This window comes from Hyperoodon ampullatus (genome assembly GCF_949752795.1).
Source record: "Hyperoodon ampullatus genome assembly, chromosome: 16".
Classification (NCBI taxonomy): domain Eukaryota; kingdom Metazoa; phylum Chordata; class Mammalia; order Artiodactyla; family Ziphiidae; genus Hyperoodon; species Hyperoodon ampullatus.
The window spans coordinates 67242778-67263790 of NC_136929.1; the positions used below are offsets into that span (position 1 = coordinate 67242778).

Sequence of the window (21013 nt, forward strand, 5' to 3'; positions counted from 1 at the left end):
AGAAATAAATACAGCATGCAACAGCAAAGAATTACAGTTAAATATAATCTGTATTTCCACAACAGCGATAAAAAGTAAATGAGATGTGATATGAATATGGAAAACAAAATGCAGAGATTTGACCACTAATTTCTACTCACTTTAAAAAATATTCATTTAATTTGTATATCATATGCATTTATTTAGGAAAGATAATTTCTATTACAAATTAATCCAGTGGTACATGAAATAACCACCAGGTTACTAAGGTCACACTGCAAACAACAGAGAAACAACCTTGATGTAAACACCCAGCAAGAAATGCAATTGATAAAAGGCTCCCCATGATATTAAAATATTAGTTGCCAGAAAATATGTTTATCATTTCCAAGCAGAGTAGATAAAGCTGATAATGCACGAACTCCTACAACATGAGCACCTTCTATAGATGAGAAAGACAACATGATCCAAAATGGTTCACTGATGTCTAGAAGTCTTTGATTTTAGTTGAAGCAACTTTGGTATAAAGTTTAGAATGTATGTTTGTTTATTATAAATCTCTGACAGAATATTTAGATACTGAAATAACTATACACAATGAATGAAAGAAAGAAAGAAAGAAAGAAAGAAAGAAAGGGATGCTATCTTTGAACTTGGGTATAAAGATTTACATTTTGGCTTATTGTTGATATTGAACTACTATATAAGGACCTCCTACTTTCATATGTTTATAAAGTTTAAAATTATACATTTAAAATATATGAGTTATTTGCATATTAAACAGGAGTACAAATGATTTGTATTAATAAATAGAAAAATTAAAACCAAAACTCCCTGATAAAATGAGAATATAGGAAATATTCTACATTTTTGTGTAATTAAAGAATATTAAATTGGCATTTATATACCACCTACTTATAAATACTTGAGGTGATTATGAATAGAACCAGTTTAAATCTAGATGTAAAATGAAATAAAAAGGAGATAAATGATGATGAAAATTCAAATAAGTAGACAAATATTAAGTACCTGTGCTTGTTGGTGAATTTATTTCTTGTCTGATGTTTCTACCTGGTTGGCTTCCAGTTCTTGCAGTCTCTCGCTGGGGTTCTAAAATGTCACGATACTTGGAAACCATCAGAACCGAAATGAAGTAAACAACAGCTAGAGCTAAGAACTGTGCCTGCTTGCTATCATCCTGCATAAAATGAAAAAGCAGTGTTGACACTCAAAACTTTTAAAGTATAAGTTCTTAGAGTACAAGAAACTATTGTTGTTTCATCTTCTTTATGGAGGCAAAATATGACATTTAACTTTTACTAAAACTTGCTAAGTATATACTGCTATTTAATAAGTATCATCTAAGTACAGATTAAAAATTCCATAAATATATCATCTGATTTACAGGTTGGAATGTAATTTCAAAAAATGAGAATGTTAAGATTTTGCTGAATATGCCACAAAATTTTATTCTTTGTCCTCTCCACTACTAGTATCTACTACTTCCATAACAACGGAGAATGCATATTTATAAGATATGCAGATAGCACAAGCTTGAAAAGAATAATTTAACATCTGAATAAAAAAAGACAAGAGTTTCAAATATACTTTCAAGTAACTGAAAAAAAATTAACAGAATAATTAGATTAGAATACATATGCAATTTTAACATACCACTACCTGAGCAGGAAACAATATGAGTAAAATAGGGGAGGTATAAAAGTGGGGGAGCATAAAGCATGAATTTTTTACAAGTTCAATATGAGCTAAAAGTGTGATATGGCAGCTTAAGAAAAAGCTAACACAATGTTTGACACATAAACAGATAAAAAGAAGTAACAGCACCACTATTCTCCTCTGGAAAAATGAGGTCATTTTTCCAGTGCAGAATTGGGAGCCAATATTTGAGGCTCCCAATTTCAAAAGCTCAATGACAAAATGAAATTTTTCCAGAGGAGAGCAGCAACGTGGTAAAAGGTCTGAAAAAGACTGACCAAGTTAGGATAAAGAGATAATAGTTTTAAAAAAGCAGATTGCTGTCTAGTAGAGAAGATAACTTTAAAATAAGTATGCTTTGCAAAAATATAAAGAGCCATATAACCTTGAGAGCTCTATCCAAAAAGCCGAGATAATCATCGTATAGGGAAAAATCATCGTATAGGCAAATCTAAATGACCTCTAATACTATTTCCAGATTAGACTATATCTAAGTAATCATATATAGATGGTTATTAAGCCTTTTTTCTAAGCTAGGTTAAAAGTGATACTCAAGCCAAAATTGCAAGTAATTACCTTGGCCCATAGATAACAGAGAAATAACGAAAACAAACATGCTTTAAAGTCTAGTAACTCCATAAACAGGCACTTTACATTACTACTTCATTTAGGCACAATGTGAGCAAGATTCAAAATTTATGTGCATTTGTTAGGAAAAAAAGACAATGAGAAATATTTATTGATGATTTAATACTATGAAACAGAATTAGTACAGATAACGCAGAAAATGACCAAACTAGATTAAATTTGTTCTGAAATATTATGAATATAGTATTTCATACTCTGTGGGTAACAGACAGCTTTTATATATATAATTTTTCCTTAAAGACCTAATTTTTTATCTCATGTGGTTTTGAAATTAAGGCAACTAAAAATGACTATTGATTCGTAAAAATTTCAAAAGTTAAGTAGAAATATTACTATAATTTCTACAATTGACTGTAAAATATAGCAATTGTAAAACACTTCCAAATTTTGCAGATTATTTAAAATGAAAATAGAAGTGTACCTTAGAATTTACAAAATATGGTGGTAAAAAAGAGAGTGCTTTGCAAAGATCTACCTTGGGATTCTGACTCTACCTCACACTAGCTGTGTAATCTTAATGTTTTTGAGTCTTAGCTTTCTCTTAACCTTTTACTGAAAGCTGAGGTAATGTATACTAAGTGTCTGATACACAGTATAAACTCAATGAACACATATTATGTTACCTCCATGATGTTTGGAAGGTACACCTGGGAACACTAATTCCCTTCCTTCAGGAAGAAAGCTAATAAGCACCACTGTTGGGTTATCCAGTATAGTTACAAAACATCTATAGATACTAGAAAAATTATGATAATCCACCACAATAACCTGATTCAGAATTTACTAACAATTTAAATGCAAGGTCACACTTAACATAAACCCCTTCTATGTTAGGTTCGAATGGGTCTCTTGGAGATGAAGACATATTCCATGTTTAAATCATCTGTCATTAAAAAAAAAATTATTTCCACAACATGTTTTTTTTCAGGATGAATAATTCGCATTTCTAAATGGTTAAACTGTCAGTGAGTAATTTTTTTCCCAAGTCCAGATTATAGAGTTTCTCACAGCATGATTTTTATACTATTATATGTTTTATCTCCTAATTTTAAAATTCCTTTATTTTTTATTAACTACAAAAGCAATACAGGTTTACTACAGAAAATATGAAAATACAAAAAAAGTACAAAATAAAAACTGTTTACCTAGAGATAATCACTGGTAGCACTTGGGTACTTTTTTCCAGACTTTTTAAAAAAAGGTGAACATGTGCATGTATGTACACTTGGCATACAAATGTAATATTTGCGTAGTATAAGTATTTTGCATACTGCTGCTTTCCCTTAAAATATATCATGAGCATTTTACATGTCACTTAAGTTTCCCTCAAAAATATGATGTTAATAGCTGCACAGTTTCTTGTTAAATGAATATACTATGATTTATTAAGCTCTATATTGGATATTTATAATGTTGTCAATTTTCCTGAAGGCAACTCTGATGAGCACATGGGCTTAAACAGCTTGAGGAGAACCACTGGGTAATAGCATCAATATTTATAAGAGTTTTAACACATGTTGGTAAAGAGCTTTCCAAAAAGTTTATTCAACTTCTATTCCTACCAGTGATAAGTCATAGAGCATGTTTCAATGCATCCTTGTAATGACAGGTACTATTATTTAAATTTTTTAGTTTATTTAATGGTAAAATATTTATCTCACTCTTGTTTTAAATTTGCATTTCTTTGACTACTGGTTATACTGACTTTTAAATCATACGTTTGTTACCTTATTTTCATATTTTATATCCATTGCCTATTTTTCTCTTGGTATGGTTGTAATTTTCTTAGTGATTTATAAGCACTGATATATATTAAAGAGTGAGAATTTTTCTATCATATATTCCTACCATGCAGTATTATGCTGTATGACTTAAATATATATATATATATTTAATTTTATTTATTTATTTATTTATTTATGGCTGTGTTGGCTCTTCGTTTCTGTGCGAGGGCTTTCTCCAGTTGTGGCAAGTGGGGGCCAGTCGTCATCACGGTGCGCGGGCCTCTCACTATCACGGCCTCTCTTGTTGCGGAGCACAGGCTCCAGACGCGCAGGTTCAGTAGTTGTGGCTCACGGGCCTAGTTGCTCCGCGGCATGTGGGATCCTCCCGGACCGGGGCACGAACCTATGTCCCCTGCATCAGCAGGCGGACTCTCAACCGCTGCGCCACCAGGGAAGCCCCACTTAAATATATTTTAACCACTTTCTCAAGTACAAAGTACTCTATCCAATTTATTATTAAATGTAAATTTAAAACATAAACTTCCTTCTATGTTTCATAAATCATCAATTAAAATAAGAAAAATAGAATCCAAAATGGCTGATAAATAGCAACTAAGGAGTACTGCCAATATTGCGTCTGCTGTGAAATGCTGTGTATGTTTCTACACAATTTGTGGAAAGGCCAGTCTTATCTATCCTTACTTTGAATAAGTGATCATATAATTGGAGGGTTCCATGAAACCGTTTCCTTAAGCTATCTTTTCAATAAGCTTTATTAAGCAAACTTTCTAACTCATATTCCCATTGATATCTATATTTTAAAATGCAGATTCTTATCTCAAAAGTAATTGCCCCCCAAATGTAACTGCCAATAACACCTTAATGAATTAATCCCTTTTATCCATAATACAAGGAACATTGATATTAGCAAAATATTCAGTACCTAGAGATGGAGCAAGGAATACTAAAAGACAGGAGTAGGTGATTCAAGATAAAGTCAACTATAATTTTCAAAGTTATCCCTATTCTTAGTATCCATACAAAAATTAAATAAAAATTTAACATCGTTAAAAAAATATCATATCAATAAGCTTTCAGATAAAGCTAAGCTCGTCCATTTTACAAACAGAAGCATGTTATATACCTACAATCCCTGACACTAGAACATTTAGTTTTAACATGCAGCTTTCTTATAAAATTTAAATTATTTTACATGAATGACAGTGGAAAGTTTTTTCCTGGGAAATCAAGCAGGCATAACTTACCACATCCCGAAAGACAACTGCACGAAGGCGATTGATATCAACATCCTGAAGAAGTCTATCGGGATCCTTAATCGGAGAGAGGTTACCTGGAACATTCTCTAGTGGAGTCTTAAAAAAAAAAGGAGAGAGAATTGTGAAAAAATAGTATAATACAGAAACTTATATAGCAGTATAATTTCTAATGCCTTTAATTTAGTCATTAAACTGGCCACATTCTTTGCCTCCTCTCTTCATTGAACAACATTTATTGACAACAATATGCTATTACAAGGCACTTTTTCTGTTCTCTTCTAGTCTTGTCATGGTTTCGCTTACTAGTGTTCTTATTCTTTATCAGCATAGCTACCGCTATAGACAAAGAAAGGCTAGATGATTATGGCATAAAAATATTAATCTTATACTCTGGGATCAAATCTCTGCTGTGCGACCTCAAGCTTGTTAGTAAATTTTTCTGAGCCTCACATTCCCTACCTCTAGTTAGTAAGTCTCTTTAAGTCATCACGTTCATTTATCCATCATGCTTTTATAATGTATGAAATTATTACGTTACATTATTACATGAGATTTCATATGTGAAAGCATTTCATGATCTACAAAATGTTAGAAAGGTGAGCAAAAAAAACACTTTAGTCGGCCGTTAAAATTAAAGCTGAAAGACATTAAAGGTCATTACCACCAAAATCCTTTTTATAGCTGAAGACACAAAAAGCCACACATTTTAGGTAACATGTCACATAACAAACTTGCAAGACAGCAAAGATCCCTGAAACTCAATCTAGTACTTCTTCACTTACAAAATATGTTAAGAATTGTGTGGATTAAATTAGATAATATATGTAAAGTACCAAATACAATTCCTGCATATAAAGTAACCTGTTACTCTAACTAATTAATAACAAATAAGTCTCCTTCTGTTTCTCTGTAAACCTCAATTATTCTATTTCACTCTTAAGACGACTGACTCCTTTGCAGCACAGAATAGTGAAAATGTATGGTATTTGAAGGTTGATAATTATTCAGCTTCCATTAGAATTCCAAGACTAACCAGCCATATAACCTTAGGTGAGATACTTAACCTCTCAGAACCTCAGCTTTAATATGTAAAAATAGGCTAATAATCTTTATCAGAGAATGATGAAAGAAATAATATACTATTCATAGCATAGATGAAAACTTTGTATATATTTTAATTTATATACTATTTTACAGTTTACAAAGTACTTCTATGTCCATAATCTAATTCGAGACAGTTTTATAGGAAAAGCTTGTATTACTGCTCCTTTTTAGAAAGAATAAAAAATGAAGTGCAAAGAAACCATGTGGCTAATACAAGTTCACTCAGGTTAGTAACACACCAAAATTAACTAAGGTTTACTTACTCAAGTGCCACATTAAAAATGAATAAAAATAGGGGAAAAAAAAACACAACTCTCTCCATTGATTCTCTATTCTGAAACGTGTTTTCTTACCAAGTCAACTTTTCCCTAATATTTCTATATCCAACATTTATAATCCATCTTTCATTGCCAAGGTTCTTGCTAGAGAGACACTGACTAGCTCAACTAAATTACTATGGATTTCCCTCTCATTGAGCTTTTCTGTCCATATTCTACAGTCAGTGTACTACTTGGCTTGACAGGCTTGAAATGTTCCCTATTATCTTCTGAATTAAGTACAGACACTTTTAAGATCTAAGCTCTCAAAAATACTAACTTATTTATTCATTTCATGATATATATATTGAATGGCTAACTCCTAGAGAGAGGAAGGAAATTAGTATTAATTGAATGTTCACTGCATTTCTGGAATTACTAAGTACTTCAACGCATTATTGCTTTTTATTTAATTCATACAAACACCTTATACATTAAGATATATATATATATATATATATATACATATTCATTTTAAAGACTGGAAAACTGTCTTCCAGTCTTTAAAATGAAAAACTGAGGCACAAGAGACTAAGGAATGTGTCTTGGTTCATAAAACCAGTAAGTGGTAGACCCAGGATACAAACTCAGAACTGTTTGATTCTAGAGTTTGTGCTGTGCGATATACATAAGGTAATTACAAAGATGTATAAGATACAAACATGCCCTCAAGTAACAGTCTCCTGTGCCTACACAAATAACATGAAGCATGACTGCTGATGTGTTTCTATTTAATTTTCTAAGCAATGAAGAGCTTTGTGGAGACTTGTCAGCAATAAAATAATATATGGTCTAATTATTTTAGGAATGTGTCTCTAACAGTAGTGAAAAAGAAAGACGCTACACTACAGATAGACTAAATGAGTGGCTGTTCTGCCTGAAAACTGCAAAAGTTTGAAGCCACAGAACTTTTTAAATGAATTAAACTTTTACTTCATGCCTTCATTTATTGAGCCTTCATTGTTTCAGTATCAAACATCTAATTACAAGTACCGTGAGTGACAAGGGACATGCCAGGTTTTATGAAAATATCAAACAGAGGAACTTCCCCTAGACTGGGTTGGCAGTGAAGGTATTAGAAAACATTTTCCTCAGAGAGTTGAACTTAAGCTAAAGCCAAGAGTGGAACAGAGTCACTGGGGTGAAAAATAAGGATGGACATTTCAAGAAAGGGGAAGCTATGTGGAAGTCTAAACATTAAAACAAATTCTGATGAACTGCATGAAGTCTACAGTGTGACTAAAATAAAATAGTAATAAATAAAAAAGATAAAATAGTAAAAGCAAGGGTAAGGGATTCCGAGTTGTAGCTGAAGTAAGCAACAGTCAAGCACGCAGGACCTAAAAGTCACGTTACTCAAAGTCTGAAGTGATGCAAATGGTCAGTTGAACATATAATAAACAGAGCTAATTTAGAATGAGAATCACTGCTGCATTCCAAAATACTGTACACCATTCATTCACTTCATGGGCATTCAATATATTTTTGTTGACTATCATGGGAATTCTATCCCCAAAAGCATATCCATTTAAAAAGCGCATTATTCATATACTGAACTCTGTGAAAATATATGTAACTATTAAAAATAGTAATAATTAAGAACTTTTCAGTGCTATGAACTGATATAATCCTTATAAGAACCCTACGAGGTAGAAATTATTAGTGTCTTCATTGAGTAACCAAAAATTACCAGTCTCAGAGAGGTTAAGTCATCTTGATAATACAATTCTGAAGAAGAGAAGCCAGGACCAGAGCCTCCATCTGCCTGATTATCAAGCAATACCATGTCACTTTGTTCTCATGAACTTAAAAAAAAAAATTTTAAGGTACATTGTATTTAACATAGAAAATGTTTAATTACCTTGGAAGCTGCTGTGGCAGTCACACCTTGGGGAGCTTCTTGAGATTTACTGCTTGCATGTGAAGGTTTGTTCCCCCTGTCTCTCTGTCTCTGCCGACATTCTAAACAGTTTCTCACAGCAACACAGCAAACTATTTTAAAAAATGAAAGCATATTATTGATGTAAATTGCTGACTTGGACGTGTTTTAAAAAACTGCTTGGTTCTATTTTTTCTTTCTTTCTTTCCAGTTTCTCCATCCCATTATTATTCTTAAAATCAACCAGATCAATAAATATTGTTTTAAATTAGGAAACACAGTAATGAAAAGTATACATAAAACATTCATGTAGTTAAAAAATAAAAAACAAATTACCCATAAACTTCCAAACAGCTGAAGAAACAGAATACTACAGGGTCTTTGAAGCTCCCAATATACCCTTCCTTATTCTATCCCCTTCCAACCTTCAAAATTCTTAAATTTATGGATCAATATAAAATTTTTAAAAATGTATTCATATTTGATGATTTTTTAAATAATAATTCTTCTGCCCTTAAGTTGACTATCTTGGTGACTATACAGAGCACAGCTCCCCATTTCAGGCAATAACAGGGTATATCCATATAGTCAAGCCTCACAAGTCCCAATATCTACCTATTTTCATGGTGCAAACATCACCTTTGTCAACAAGCATTCAATAAGTACATTCTGTCTATTCACTTACTTATTTTAAGAAGCAGTAAAGCACAGTAATAAACAGTACAGATTTTGGAATCAGGCCACCTAAGTTTGAATCCTGGCTCTGCCACTTATGGGCTGTGTGATCTTGGGCCACCTGCTTAAACTATCTGTGCCTCAGTCTCCTCATGGTAAAATGAGTATAAACACAGTAACTTCCTTAGAGGACTGTTATGAGGATTAACTGAATCAATATATGAAAAGTGCTTAGAACAGTAAACAGCACATACATATAATTGTTTGCTTCATTATTATTCACTTATAAAACTTTCCTGTGGATGATTAGAAAACAAATCTGCTAAGAATTATCAGGATAAAAATGAAATCAGCAGTAAAGCTTTGGAATATATTCAGAAATAAAAGTTCAGAATAACCAAATAAATGCAGTTTTCAAGATATCCAGGCATTTAAAAAAAATTTTCTCTAACAAAGTTCAATCTGTAAGCTATTGTTAAATATCAATGGAAATGTCCATGATGGCCCACAGTAATTATTCCACACCTCTTGGCTGACAGAGAGATTTCCATGTGGTCACTCTTTCCCTTATAATGGAGATGAAATGACTCCTCTCAGGAAAATACAAAAATACAAAACAACATTAAAAAGTACATTTATTCCACCATTCGTAAATCAAGTTCTTATTCCGTCCTTGGATTAGAAACAACTTCTCCCCTGCAACCATATATATATATATATATATATATATATATATATATATATATATATATATATATATGTGGATTTTTACATAATTTTTAAAATTATGGATAAAAAGAATACATATCAAGAACATCCTCCCTATCAAATACCGTACTTTCTCATGTCCTCCCTGTTCACACTTTAAGTCAAGTATGAAAATAGTAGCCATTTTGGTCTGAAAACAGTAGTTGTCTGGTCCCCTGTAAAAACTAAATAATATAAATCATTTTTCCCTTTAAAAAAGGTGAGAGATGTAAGAATGATTCCTGCCTAAGGAGCTGGTCTAAATTTACTAAGAGTTTTCAGGACTAAATTTTATTTGTAACACAAGATTGCAGCAAAAAAAATCATAGGTATAGTAATGTTTATTAGTGTTAATGTTTATTAGTGTTATTAGGTACACTAATGTTTATTAATGTTAACTGTGCATTCTGAGAAACAGTGAGATTGGCATGGTCAACTTTATCCTTTAGCATTATGTATATAAAACTAGTCGTTGGTTTTCTGATACATTTGTGGGCCCAGGACAACTACCCTCTGTATTAGTTTACCAAAAATAAGGATTCATAAATAGATTTACATTAAAATCACTTCAGTGAAAAAGGTTATTGTCCAACTGATTCTGAAACAACTCAAAATATATTTGTATTTCAAATTAGAATCCATTAAAGATCAATTCCATGAAATCTCCAATGTGAAGATACTATAATTTTTTAATTTAGTAATTCTGAAGAATTACAAAATAATCTCTACATTACATAATCATCAAATTGTATCATTAATACTTTACGTATCACAGAGTATCAAAAAGTTATCTGTAATTATTTAACATGCACCATTATTCTTAACAGACTTACCTAGCCTTAGGCACTGTCGCATTAAACCACCAGAAGACATGTTTTTTTCAGCTTCAATCTCACTAAAATTTAGAGAGCTGGCAAATACAAGTACATCAACCATAGCCATCAATCGACTGAGGAAAGTTACTGCTGTCTCAGCTGACATGCCTTGTGTCACTTCAATATTTTCCAATTCCGTCTTTAAAAAAGTAGAAGATTTAAATCTTGCTTAAAATTTGGAAATATAATACATGTACATACAATACTGCAGGTTAACAGTAGTTTAGTTATTCTGTAAACAAAACAAGTTATAAATCATAAACTAATTCCATATATCACAAGAGCTAGTTATCAAATTTAATTAGCTTACCTATGAATTATCTTTAAATAAAGGAAAAAATCTATTTTTAAAATCAATGTTAGATTTCAATATCATTACTTATAAAAACTACATTCCAAACTAAAGATCATTTCATAAAGATATTTAGAAGTAATCACATGTATATATTTATACTAGTTTTGTTCTATTTTATTAGTTAACAAAGACATAAAACTCATATTTCTTTCCTAAAATCCTCATTCTCATTTATAAAAATATATGTGCTAATTTTTCTTTCCTATAAATGTATGATGAGCAATAGGAAAGATATGTGGCGCTTTCATTTGACATCAAAGGGAGACAACTGTCAAATTATGACACTTTCTTATCCATTTCGGAATAAAGTGAAACCACTAGGTATCTTGTATGAACAATAAAAATCTAGGGTAAAAATACTCAAGATCATTAATTCCTCTACTGATATTAATTTGTGACACTAGCAATAAGAAGAATCAGTAGCATTCTATACTGGTGAAGCTGTACTTTCACTACACTATTGTCTATGGTAAAATATAATTTCCTGATTTGAAAGGGAATGGTACAAAGCATTGTGTTTCGTAAGATGTATAACTCTGTATTTTGTAAGCAATAGCAACATCTCTTATTTTATTTTTATTGTGCATTACATAACATTTTAAATATTTTGGTTCATTATGACTAGACCTCATTTTCTCAGTGCCTCAAAATCAGGGAAAGTAAGGAATGCTTTATAAACAAAAAGTACTACTGTTTAAATTTTCTGAAAATGGGCACACTAGCCATATGGATTAACCTTACTTCTGCACCAAATGAAAAATTCAACTACAAGGTATGCATATATCATAGGTACCTGCTCCTATTTAATGCTCCATTTGACATTATTTATACCCATCATTCTACCTAGACATATCCCTACTCACATTAACATGGAAATGTCAGCAGGAAACACTGATTAAACAATGACCTCTTAAACACTTCTTGTGCACAACATGGGTAAGAAAAGAGACAGTTGGCTACTGCAAGCACTTTTATAACTAAACGATTATAAATGGAGTATAAAATGTAACAACCTTTCTCCCTTCTATTTAACATCAAAATAGAGTTAAAATCATTGTCTCTAAGAGGAGCTTGGAAATAGACAAAAAATTTTTTTTTCAATTGTTGATTTACAACATTATGCCAATTCAGTATCCATGACCTAAAGAAATGATTAATTCATTACTTGGAATTTTTAAATAAAGATTCCTCATTTGCTAGCACTTCACTGATATACAGCATCATTTCATAGCATGAATTAAAAATCGGTGACCACAACACAATTTTTTATAATAAAAGTTTAAAAATTAATTTTATATAAAACCTCCTTTTAAAATATCAGTTATCAATATAAGTGTTTTATAATGGAATGGAAGATTTGGCCATTGCTTAGGTCCATTAAGCATTCTGAAAACTTTTCAAAGTATTAGAATTTTAGGATATCTATAGATGTATTCTCAAAGAAATTCATCATTTTGAATTACTAAAATTACGGGAACTCTAACTCATTTTATTAGTTAATGATCTTATTTTGAAGTATTTTGCGGTGTACAAGGCTTAAGCTTCAAAATGTTTTCATTTTTAAATGAGTAAATTATAAACAGAAATTATAAACAGAATTATTAATCATCCATGAAATTTGCCAAACTGTTATTTTTGACTAAACAAAACAAAATTTTAAACTAAAAAGCATTCTTGGGCTTCCCTGGTGGCGCAGTGGTTGAGAGTCCGCCTGCCGATGCAGGGGACACGGGTTCGTGACCCAGTCCGGGAAGATCCCACATGCCGCAGAGCGGGCCCGTGAGCCATGGCCGCTGAGCCTGCGCGTCCGGAGCCTGTGCTCCATAACGGGAGAGGCCACAACAGTGAAAGGCCCACATACCGCAAAAGAAAAAAAAAAGCATTCTTAACCAATAACCTAAAAGGGAGTTCTTACTAATTCTATATAATAGTAATTTATAAATATGATGAAATGTTATATAAACATCATAGCATAGGTTTAAAAATAAAGATCACCCACATATGATTATTATTAAATCTTAACATATATTCCAACCAATTTCCTTTCTTTGGAACCAGTTAAAATCTGATTGTACATATGACTGAAATATTATTGTCTTCATTATATTCTGATAGTTTAGTCTAAAGATTAGTGTGAATAATAAAATAGTAATTCATCAGTGCACTGAGAAAATAATCCTTCTAATGAATCTTTTAAATATACCAAAGATATGCCTAATGTTAGATGGTATGGAAACTCAAAATATAACCAAGTCAAAAATTTCATAAATAAGCAAAAATAAAATTTAAAACTGAAAACCTGAAAATTACTGAAGTAATACTAACCTTAGAACCCTGGACATGCATTAGACAAAACAGACAACAGATCAAAAAAGTACAAGAAAAGCAAATTATTAAAATTAAATGAAAATACAATGTAAAATTGAGACACAAAATAATATATTAAAAATTATATTTGATTATTTTATTAAAAGCAAAAATTCTCAGAAGAGATATTCATTTTATAAATTACATATAATTAAGATTAAATATCAAATAGACTTCTAATTTTTTCATTAGAGTAACTGCCCAAATAATATATATGTAAATATAGTTCATATATTAGAAATGATGCATACTCTATTTTTCAAAATAAGTTATCTTTTCCTAGAAGATGACCAAGGAAACATTTTAATAACTAAACTAACATAAAGTCTCTGTAAAAGCCCTAGCTCACTACCAGTTTAAGCAGAAATGACTTAGGAAAATAAATTGTACCAACCTCCTAGAATTTTCATTAAGGAATCATGCTATTTTGTTTCCTAAAATATTTGGAGCCCTTCCTATAGAACAAAATCCCCAATAATTAATAAGATAATAAAATATTTGAGTGATTCTAACTTAAAAACCACTTTCCCTTGCTAGAAAAGAACTTACTGATACACTAAATGAGGTCGCATATGAACTAAGATAATTGCATAGATTTTGTACTGTTTCAGAGTATTATTAAGAATTATATTCAGTATATTAAAATTTTTTGGATAGAATTAAGCTTTATAATAAAAGTCAACAACTATTCTTATTCTTTGACTTCTGACATTATACGTGAGCATAAATTTCAAAATAAACTATTTTCAAGTAGTATAGGAGAACATATAAAAGCACCCTGAGAATACTAAAATATAATCAGTGTTATGATATAAACAAAACACAAAGAAAATTAGTAGTTTTTCTAAATCTATTAGCTACATTTTCTAATAATGGTAAGAAAATATAAATTAAAATTAAGTCCTTGTCATCATTTTTTGACATAAAAAGTTCCTCTTCTTTCTCAGGATTATGAAACTATTAGGAAAGCCAGAAATATCAGTCTCTATTATTTTTCTATCAACAGAGAAAATGAAACCATACGTGACACTGAATGAAATTCTAAACATTCAGTGTTCTGGATGGTTGACCAAAATGGTCAACTTAAAATCATTAAGTGGTTATGCAATTTGTAGTTGATCCATGTTCTTTGTTTATCTTCATTTTTTTCTACAATTCCTTGCTTCCATTCATGACCAACTTGAACAATGTATAAGAAAATAAATGAGAGGATGCAACTGACTAGTCATAGAAACATTAACTTCAAAACCTCAACAACAGTAACAAAAATAATGCTCCTTCCCCAAATCAAAGACTGGTCAACCTACATACGAAGAGTTCTATTTCTTTCCCCTGACTACTTAAGTTAAAACTATCGGTCTAATTTAGAGACTTGAAACTATGTAATTTATTTTCTATGATACATAAGATTTTAAATAATCTAGGTAAAACTGAAACTCCAATAAAGTCCTGCTTCTTCAATGAATATTAAGTTTGAGGTGGCATTATAACACAAATATTTGTATATCTATACTCTTTTTCCTTAAAGTTTCCACTGAAATATTTCCGTACAAGTAAGATAAAATAGCTCAAATTTTCTCACGTGATGGTACTGCAACAGCAATACACAAATGTCATCCTTAGTATGGATTACTGTATTCATATAAGGTCCCAGGGCAGAAAATAAACCACCACTATGCCAATGCCATGGAGAGAACAGACAAGACTATACCATTTTAGTTTTTTGCCATCAAAATGGATCATCCATAGTAACTAACTTGGTTCAAATATCCTATTTTAAATTTCAGAATTCTGAGTGTGACAGGCTTACTCTATAAATGGGAAGATCATTCCATCATGATACAATTCTGAATAAAAAGTTCCAAAAGGAAGTAAAGGAGGGAAACATTCAGTAAGAGTCATCTCCATCTAGTGACATTACCTAACTTAATTTTCACAAACTCCCTGTGGGATAAGTAAAATTAACACCATTAAAATGAAGAAATTAAGGTTGACATCATTTCTAGTAAGTGGTAGAACCCAGGTTAAAATACACACTTATCCTATGCTAAAACCCATATGCCTTCAGTTAAATCATAACTTCAAGAAAAATCGTGTTTGAGTCTCACTGATTATTGGGAAACAAAAGTTTGCTTTCGATGAAAATGAGCAAATTATCTGAGATCCACACTTATACTGAGAAATGGAAAAGACATTTTCCTGGGTTGAGTTTTTAATAGAAATTATAAAGAATACTTAGCATTCTACTTACCTACTCAAAATTAAATACAATTTCAACATTAGACTTGTCAAATGCTAAAAATATTTAGTATGGCTGCATGGGAAAAGTTACATATCTTCTAATAAAACATAATGATCACAACCACCAGTGAAACTGTGTTAAAAATTAAACTTTAATAAATGTTCATTAAGTCAAATGCAAGCTCTTATTTAATAGGAAAAATGAATTTATCTTAAGCTCTAGCTATTGAATTTTTAATGATCAGGAGTAAGTAATGAAGTTTTACGCTATGACATTTGTATTTTATGTGAAAATGGTGCTGTAAGTCAGTGGTCAGCAAACTAGGACCTACAAGTCAAGTATAAATAAAGATTTATTGAAACACACCCACACCTACTCCTCTGTGTTACGATATATGGCTGCTTTTGCAAACAACAGCAAATTTCAATAGTTAGATACCATATAGTCCACAAAACTGAAAATATTTACTGTATGATCCATACACAGAATAAATTTGTCAACCACTGCATACCATCATTACTCATATTTATTCCTTAAATACGTATCTGTATATAATGTATGAATATTCTGAAGAACTCCACAAACCTAAACAAAATTACGTATCACTCAAACATTAGTTTCAAATGTTTCTATCTCTCTTCATATAGGATTGAAATTCTAAAGGCATCTACATGACAATGTTTCCCTTTGGTAATCTGTATATTGCCAGTGTTTCCTTTTTCACTTATTCCATCCAAAATTCTCTTTTGGCTTTTTATAATTTAAATCTAAGTTAAAGAAAGTAACACAACATTGTTAATCAACTATATTCCAATAAAAAATATTTTTTAAAATCTAAGTTAAAAAGCTCCATATCTTCAGTTCTCATTTCTTTCTTTATTCAACCTCCTCCTTCCTAACTCTTCCCCTCTACTACATTACAATTTTTAGCAAGAATATTATACAATCAAGTAATAGAAGACATTACTCAACAGTTGACACCAACCACGTTTTCTCCCAGTAGGAAGTGGGAGAAAAGGTTCTCGCTATTAGGAAGCAATTTATTCAAAGAACGTAAAATTAGCTATGTTGTACAACCAGGTATAGGTACAATTAGCTAATGGACCAAAATAACAGAAGTACAGAGACAGAGGCAATGAAGAAAAGTTTCTACAATTGAATGAATTCCAAAGTCTGTTGAGAACAGTCTAAGAAATAAGTACCATAGTTTCAAATTCCAAACTGCAAAGATCAAAACTGCACTGGTAATAATTTTGGAAGTAGAACCTCAAAATGTCAGTATCTTTATTGTATATTCATTATAAAATAAAAAATAAGCAAATTGGGGGTAGTGACATATTATTTAAATCATGCTATTTATTGAAACTTCATTAATTACTTTCTCTATTTTGATAGAGATCTAGTTTTAAAATTTGGAAGACTAGTAATGTAAATATTTCAAATCTATACAAATTTTCATGTCTACTGCTAATTTTTTATAAAGGTCATTTTTGTTCTACAGAAAATTTTAAAACAATATTATATTTTAAAGTAAATTTCAGTATAACATTTTAAAATTTCCTGACAACAAATGTTAATTTATAAGACATAAAAAAATTTATAGGATGAAGAAAAATGCCAGGATGAAAAATTAAGTCAGTCTTTAATGCATAGAAGAGGGAAAAAACAAAACAAAGCCTCTTCCTGCCTCAATATTAGAATGTATTTTTAACATCTCATATAACTCTCAATTTATCAGAATTTGGTATAAATCATGAGAGGAAATCAGAGATTAAAGAGAAAGGATGGTATGTTAATCTCACAGGATACCTGCACTCTTCACACACCATCAACTATTTTTCTTCCTGATTCAATTTCCTTGGTCAGCTGCTAATTTCATGAAGGCCCTAATTAGGACCTGTTCTGCTGCACTCCCTGCTGAACTAGCCTTCTTGCCTTTGGAGACCCGAATAAATTCATGGATGAAATAGAAGTATATGTGCCTGTGAGGGGGAGGTGTGCTGAGGATACATTCTTTTTGCTGCCAATATTTAAGTTTCAGTGCTGCTCCAGGGGTGGTGGCAAAGGGACAGTGAGAAAGAGTCATGTAGAGAAAACTTGTTAATGATGAAATAAAGCCAGAGATCAATTTGGAAACTCTGCCTCATCAAGTAAAAGACATCTTAATAAAACAGCAAGTTTCCCTCTGGAAAACGATATATTTTGGGCTTATGGATGAGTTTCCAATGTGGTAGCAAGAACACAGTTAATATGAGAAGCAGAATTCTATATTCTTTCCCATCTGAGCAATTAGCTATGGAGTCTGTTTTTTTAAAAATATGAATCAGATTTTTTTTAAAGACAGCTAAAATATAGTTATTTTATTTATCTACTATATTTTAAATGACATAAGTAACATTATTTCAAACTTATATTAATACATTTCAATGTTTTATTAGAGAAAGTCTATATTTTTAAAAAATAAATGTTGAACCAGTAAATCATATCACATGAAAATTCTAAAAGATGCCATATGGCTAACATAAGGTTTTTTGAGGTTTTTAAGGATTATGAAATTTTTCAGGTACAGAAAAAAATGTCATTTATACTTTTTCTATCTGAGGTACCTATGTTTTAAATAAGAAACACTCTAAGAATTCAATCATTCGATTCTCTTTTTGAAGCAAATTACTGGCTTCAAGATTAAATCTCAGAGATCAGAAGTATAATACTCCTATATATCATTTAAAATAATATTAAGTTTAAAGATAATATTTCAAGCAAGTCATATGAGACTGAATGTCTAAAGATGACTTTTTCTAAATTTAGATTCGACTCTAATTATCATACAATAAACATGTACTTGTATTTAGAACTTCAAGATTTACAGAACAAAGATTTTAACAGTTTATTATAATGTAGATTTGAAGAGAGAAACAATATAGAAAATAAAACTAAATCATTCATAGTTATTGCTCTTCCTAAGGCATGTTCATCAGAATTACCAGAGAAATATGTTCATAAATGCACACAGCTGGAACCCAAGACTGACAATTAAAAGAGGTGAGAATATAAATATATATAATTTTAAATTATATGGTTAACAAGTTTCCTTGTTTATAGTATAGACCACCACTGACACACTCTAGTAATGTAATTATAAAACATAACCACTAGATGGAGGCAAAGTACTTACAGTTGGTGATGTTGCAGCAGAGAGCAAAGGTAAAATTCCTCCACAAGCAATGATGATGTTGTCTACCATTTGGGAAATGAGGTGAATTGTGTTATGTACAAAAATAATATTTTCATTGCTATTGACAAAATCCATTACAGACTTTGTGGAATGGCTAAAATAGCAGAAAAACAAAGCAGAAATGAACATTTCTTTGGCTTAAGAATAAATTTAGATTTTATTTATAATGTCATTTTTAAAGTGAAAAATAAGAGCTAGACAAATTTAAAATGGAGTTATTAGAAAAGAAAATAATTTACAATTGAGATGTCATATTACCAAAAACTTAGCATTCATTTCGGCATGGATTTTTTGTGTGTGTCCAAGTATAATAATTTATTATTTTGTTTCTGCTTTTAAAATACAGTGTATTAACTTGATTCAAAGACATATGACTAGGTTAATGAATTTGGCTAAAAAAATTTATTTTTGCCAAAGCTGGTTGTTTGGTATTGAAAGGCAGAACAAGTGAATAGTTAGCTGACAATTTGTTGTATCACCAGACTGCAGCTCCAGCTTTGACCAGCTGTACTGAAAATGTATACTGCTAGCCACAGAAGTGATACGATAGGGGAGTATAAGTGAGTCAGTAAAATTCAAGTACTTACTGAATAAAAAAAGGAAAAAAGACCTCAAAGGTGAGCAGTGCAGCTCTGCCATACAAAACATTCACAATAGATTCTCAGAGAAATACACTGCTTTAATTTGGGATCGGTCAAGAATATGAACTATTCTCTAACAGAAAAAAAAGAGATTACTCCATGATCAAATTTAAGTCAATGATTCTCACCTTTTAAGAACTGCAAAATATCATCTAATATATCTTAGATCTCAGGATGTTTTCTCTTGTCCTAAAAATTAAAGTACTATCTATCTTTTATATTTTTTTTAATTATGTAAAATTCTGCCTGGGAAATTTTATGAGAGTCCATGAAAGAAAACACAGAAAGACACACACAGTATTAAGGGATGGAAAGTTGAGTATCATTCATTTGGGGGATACTAACATTGCAATTAGTAAATTACACTGTATCTCTCCATACACTGATACTCATGTTAGTAGTAACCTATTTCATGGTATTCCAGTCTCCTTATTTACCATCCCTAGGTAACTTAGCATATAACATTAGCAATGGAAAGACCATTGTTTCTATCACATAAGTAGACTAAGGACAAACTGACCAAATAAAATCAGAACTAAAAACTTTCTATGGCAGACACTGATTGCTTGCATGATAGCTATTCCTTATTCCCTGCTAACACAATCTAGATTTTGTTCTATTGTTGAGCTACATCTGGTACAGGAAAGACTGGCTTCACCACAGCTACTAGGTTGGTAATCAGTATTGCTCCATGGAGGCCAATCATTATAATCCCATTCCCTTTTGCTGGTGACTCAGAGAATAGCATATGATCCTACTGACACATGAGACAGAAGAAGGAAATTTCTTGAGGGGCTTCTTTTAGAAAAAAGAGAAGAAGAAGAAGAGAATAAGAGGAAGAGGAGAAGAAGAAAGAGGAGAGAGAGGAGGAGGGAGAGAGACAAGGAAGAGGAGGAAGGAAGAAGGGGGTGAAAGAGGAAGAAGAGTCCTGCCCTCTAGTTGGGGTAAGTTTCCTGTGCTGAATTGATTCTGGGAGCTGAAGCAGCCACCTTGAATCTTAGAAGGATAACTAGGAGAAGCAGAGAAACTCACTTAAGTCCACTGTTAAGAAACTCACTCATAGTCCATTGTGCCACTGATTGTTCAAGTCACTGACGCTGGGGTACTGTTACTGACAGACATCAACTACCTAATTTATCTGCATGAACACATGACACTCTCATAACTGATTAATGTGTTGCATATTTGCCATTAGAAAATTAAATTGAAGTTGAGGCAAGGTAATTTTAAAA

At 31.3% G+C, this 21013-nt stretch overlaps 1 protein-coding gene across 3 annotated transcripts in view; it reads right to left on the minus strand.

Annotated features, from left to right (window-relative positions):
• The window catches only part of NBEA (neurobeachin), a gene marked incomplete at both ends in the record, with an annotated part of 605261 nt that overhangs the window by 411840 nt on the left and 172408 nt on the right, over window positions 1–21013 (minus strand). For 2 of the 3 annotated variants that reach the window (XM_079722002.1, XM_079722001.1), the window contains 5 exons: window positions 1009–1177; window positions 5333–5440; window positions 8627–8757; window positions 10900–11080; window positions 19081–19234. In XM_079722002.1, the coding sequence (XP_079578128.1) occupies window positions 1009–1177; window positions 5333–5440; window positions 8627–8757; window positions 10900–11080; window positions 19081–19234 (743 nt within the window). Of the gene's footprint in view, window positions 1–1008; window positions 1178–5332; window positions 5441–8626; window positions 8758–10899; window positions 11081–13606; window positions 13631–19080; window positions 19235–21013 lie in introns of all 3 variants that reach the window. The other variant, XM_079722000.1, reaches the window with a different exon arrangement.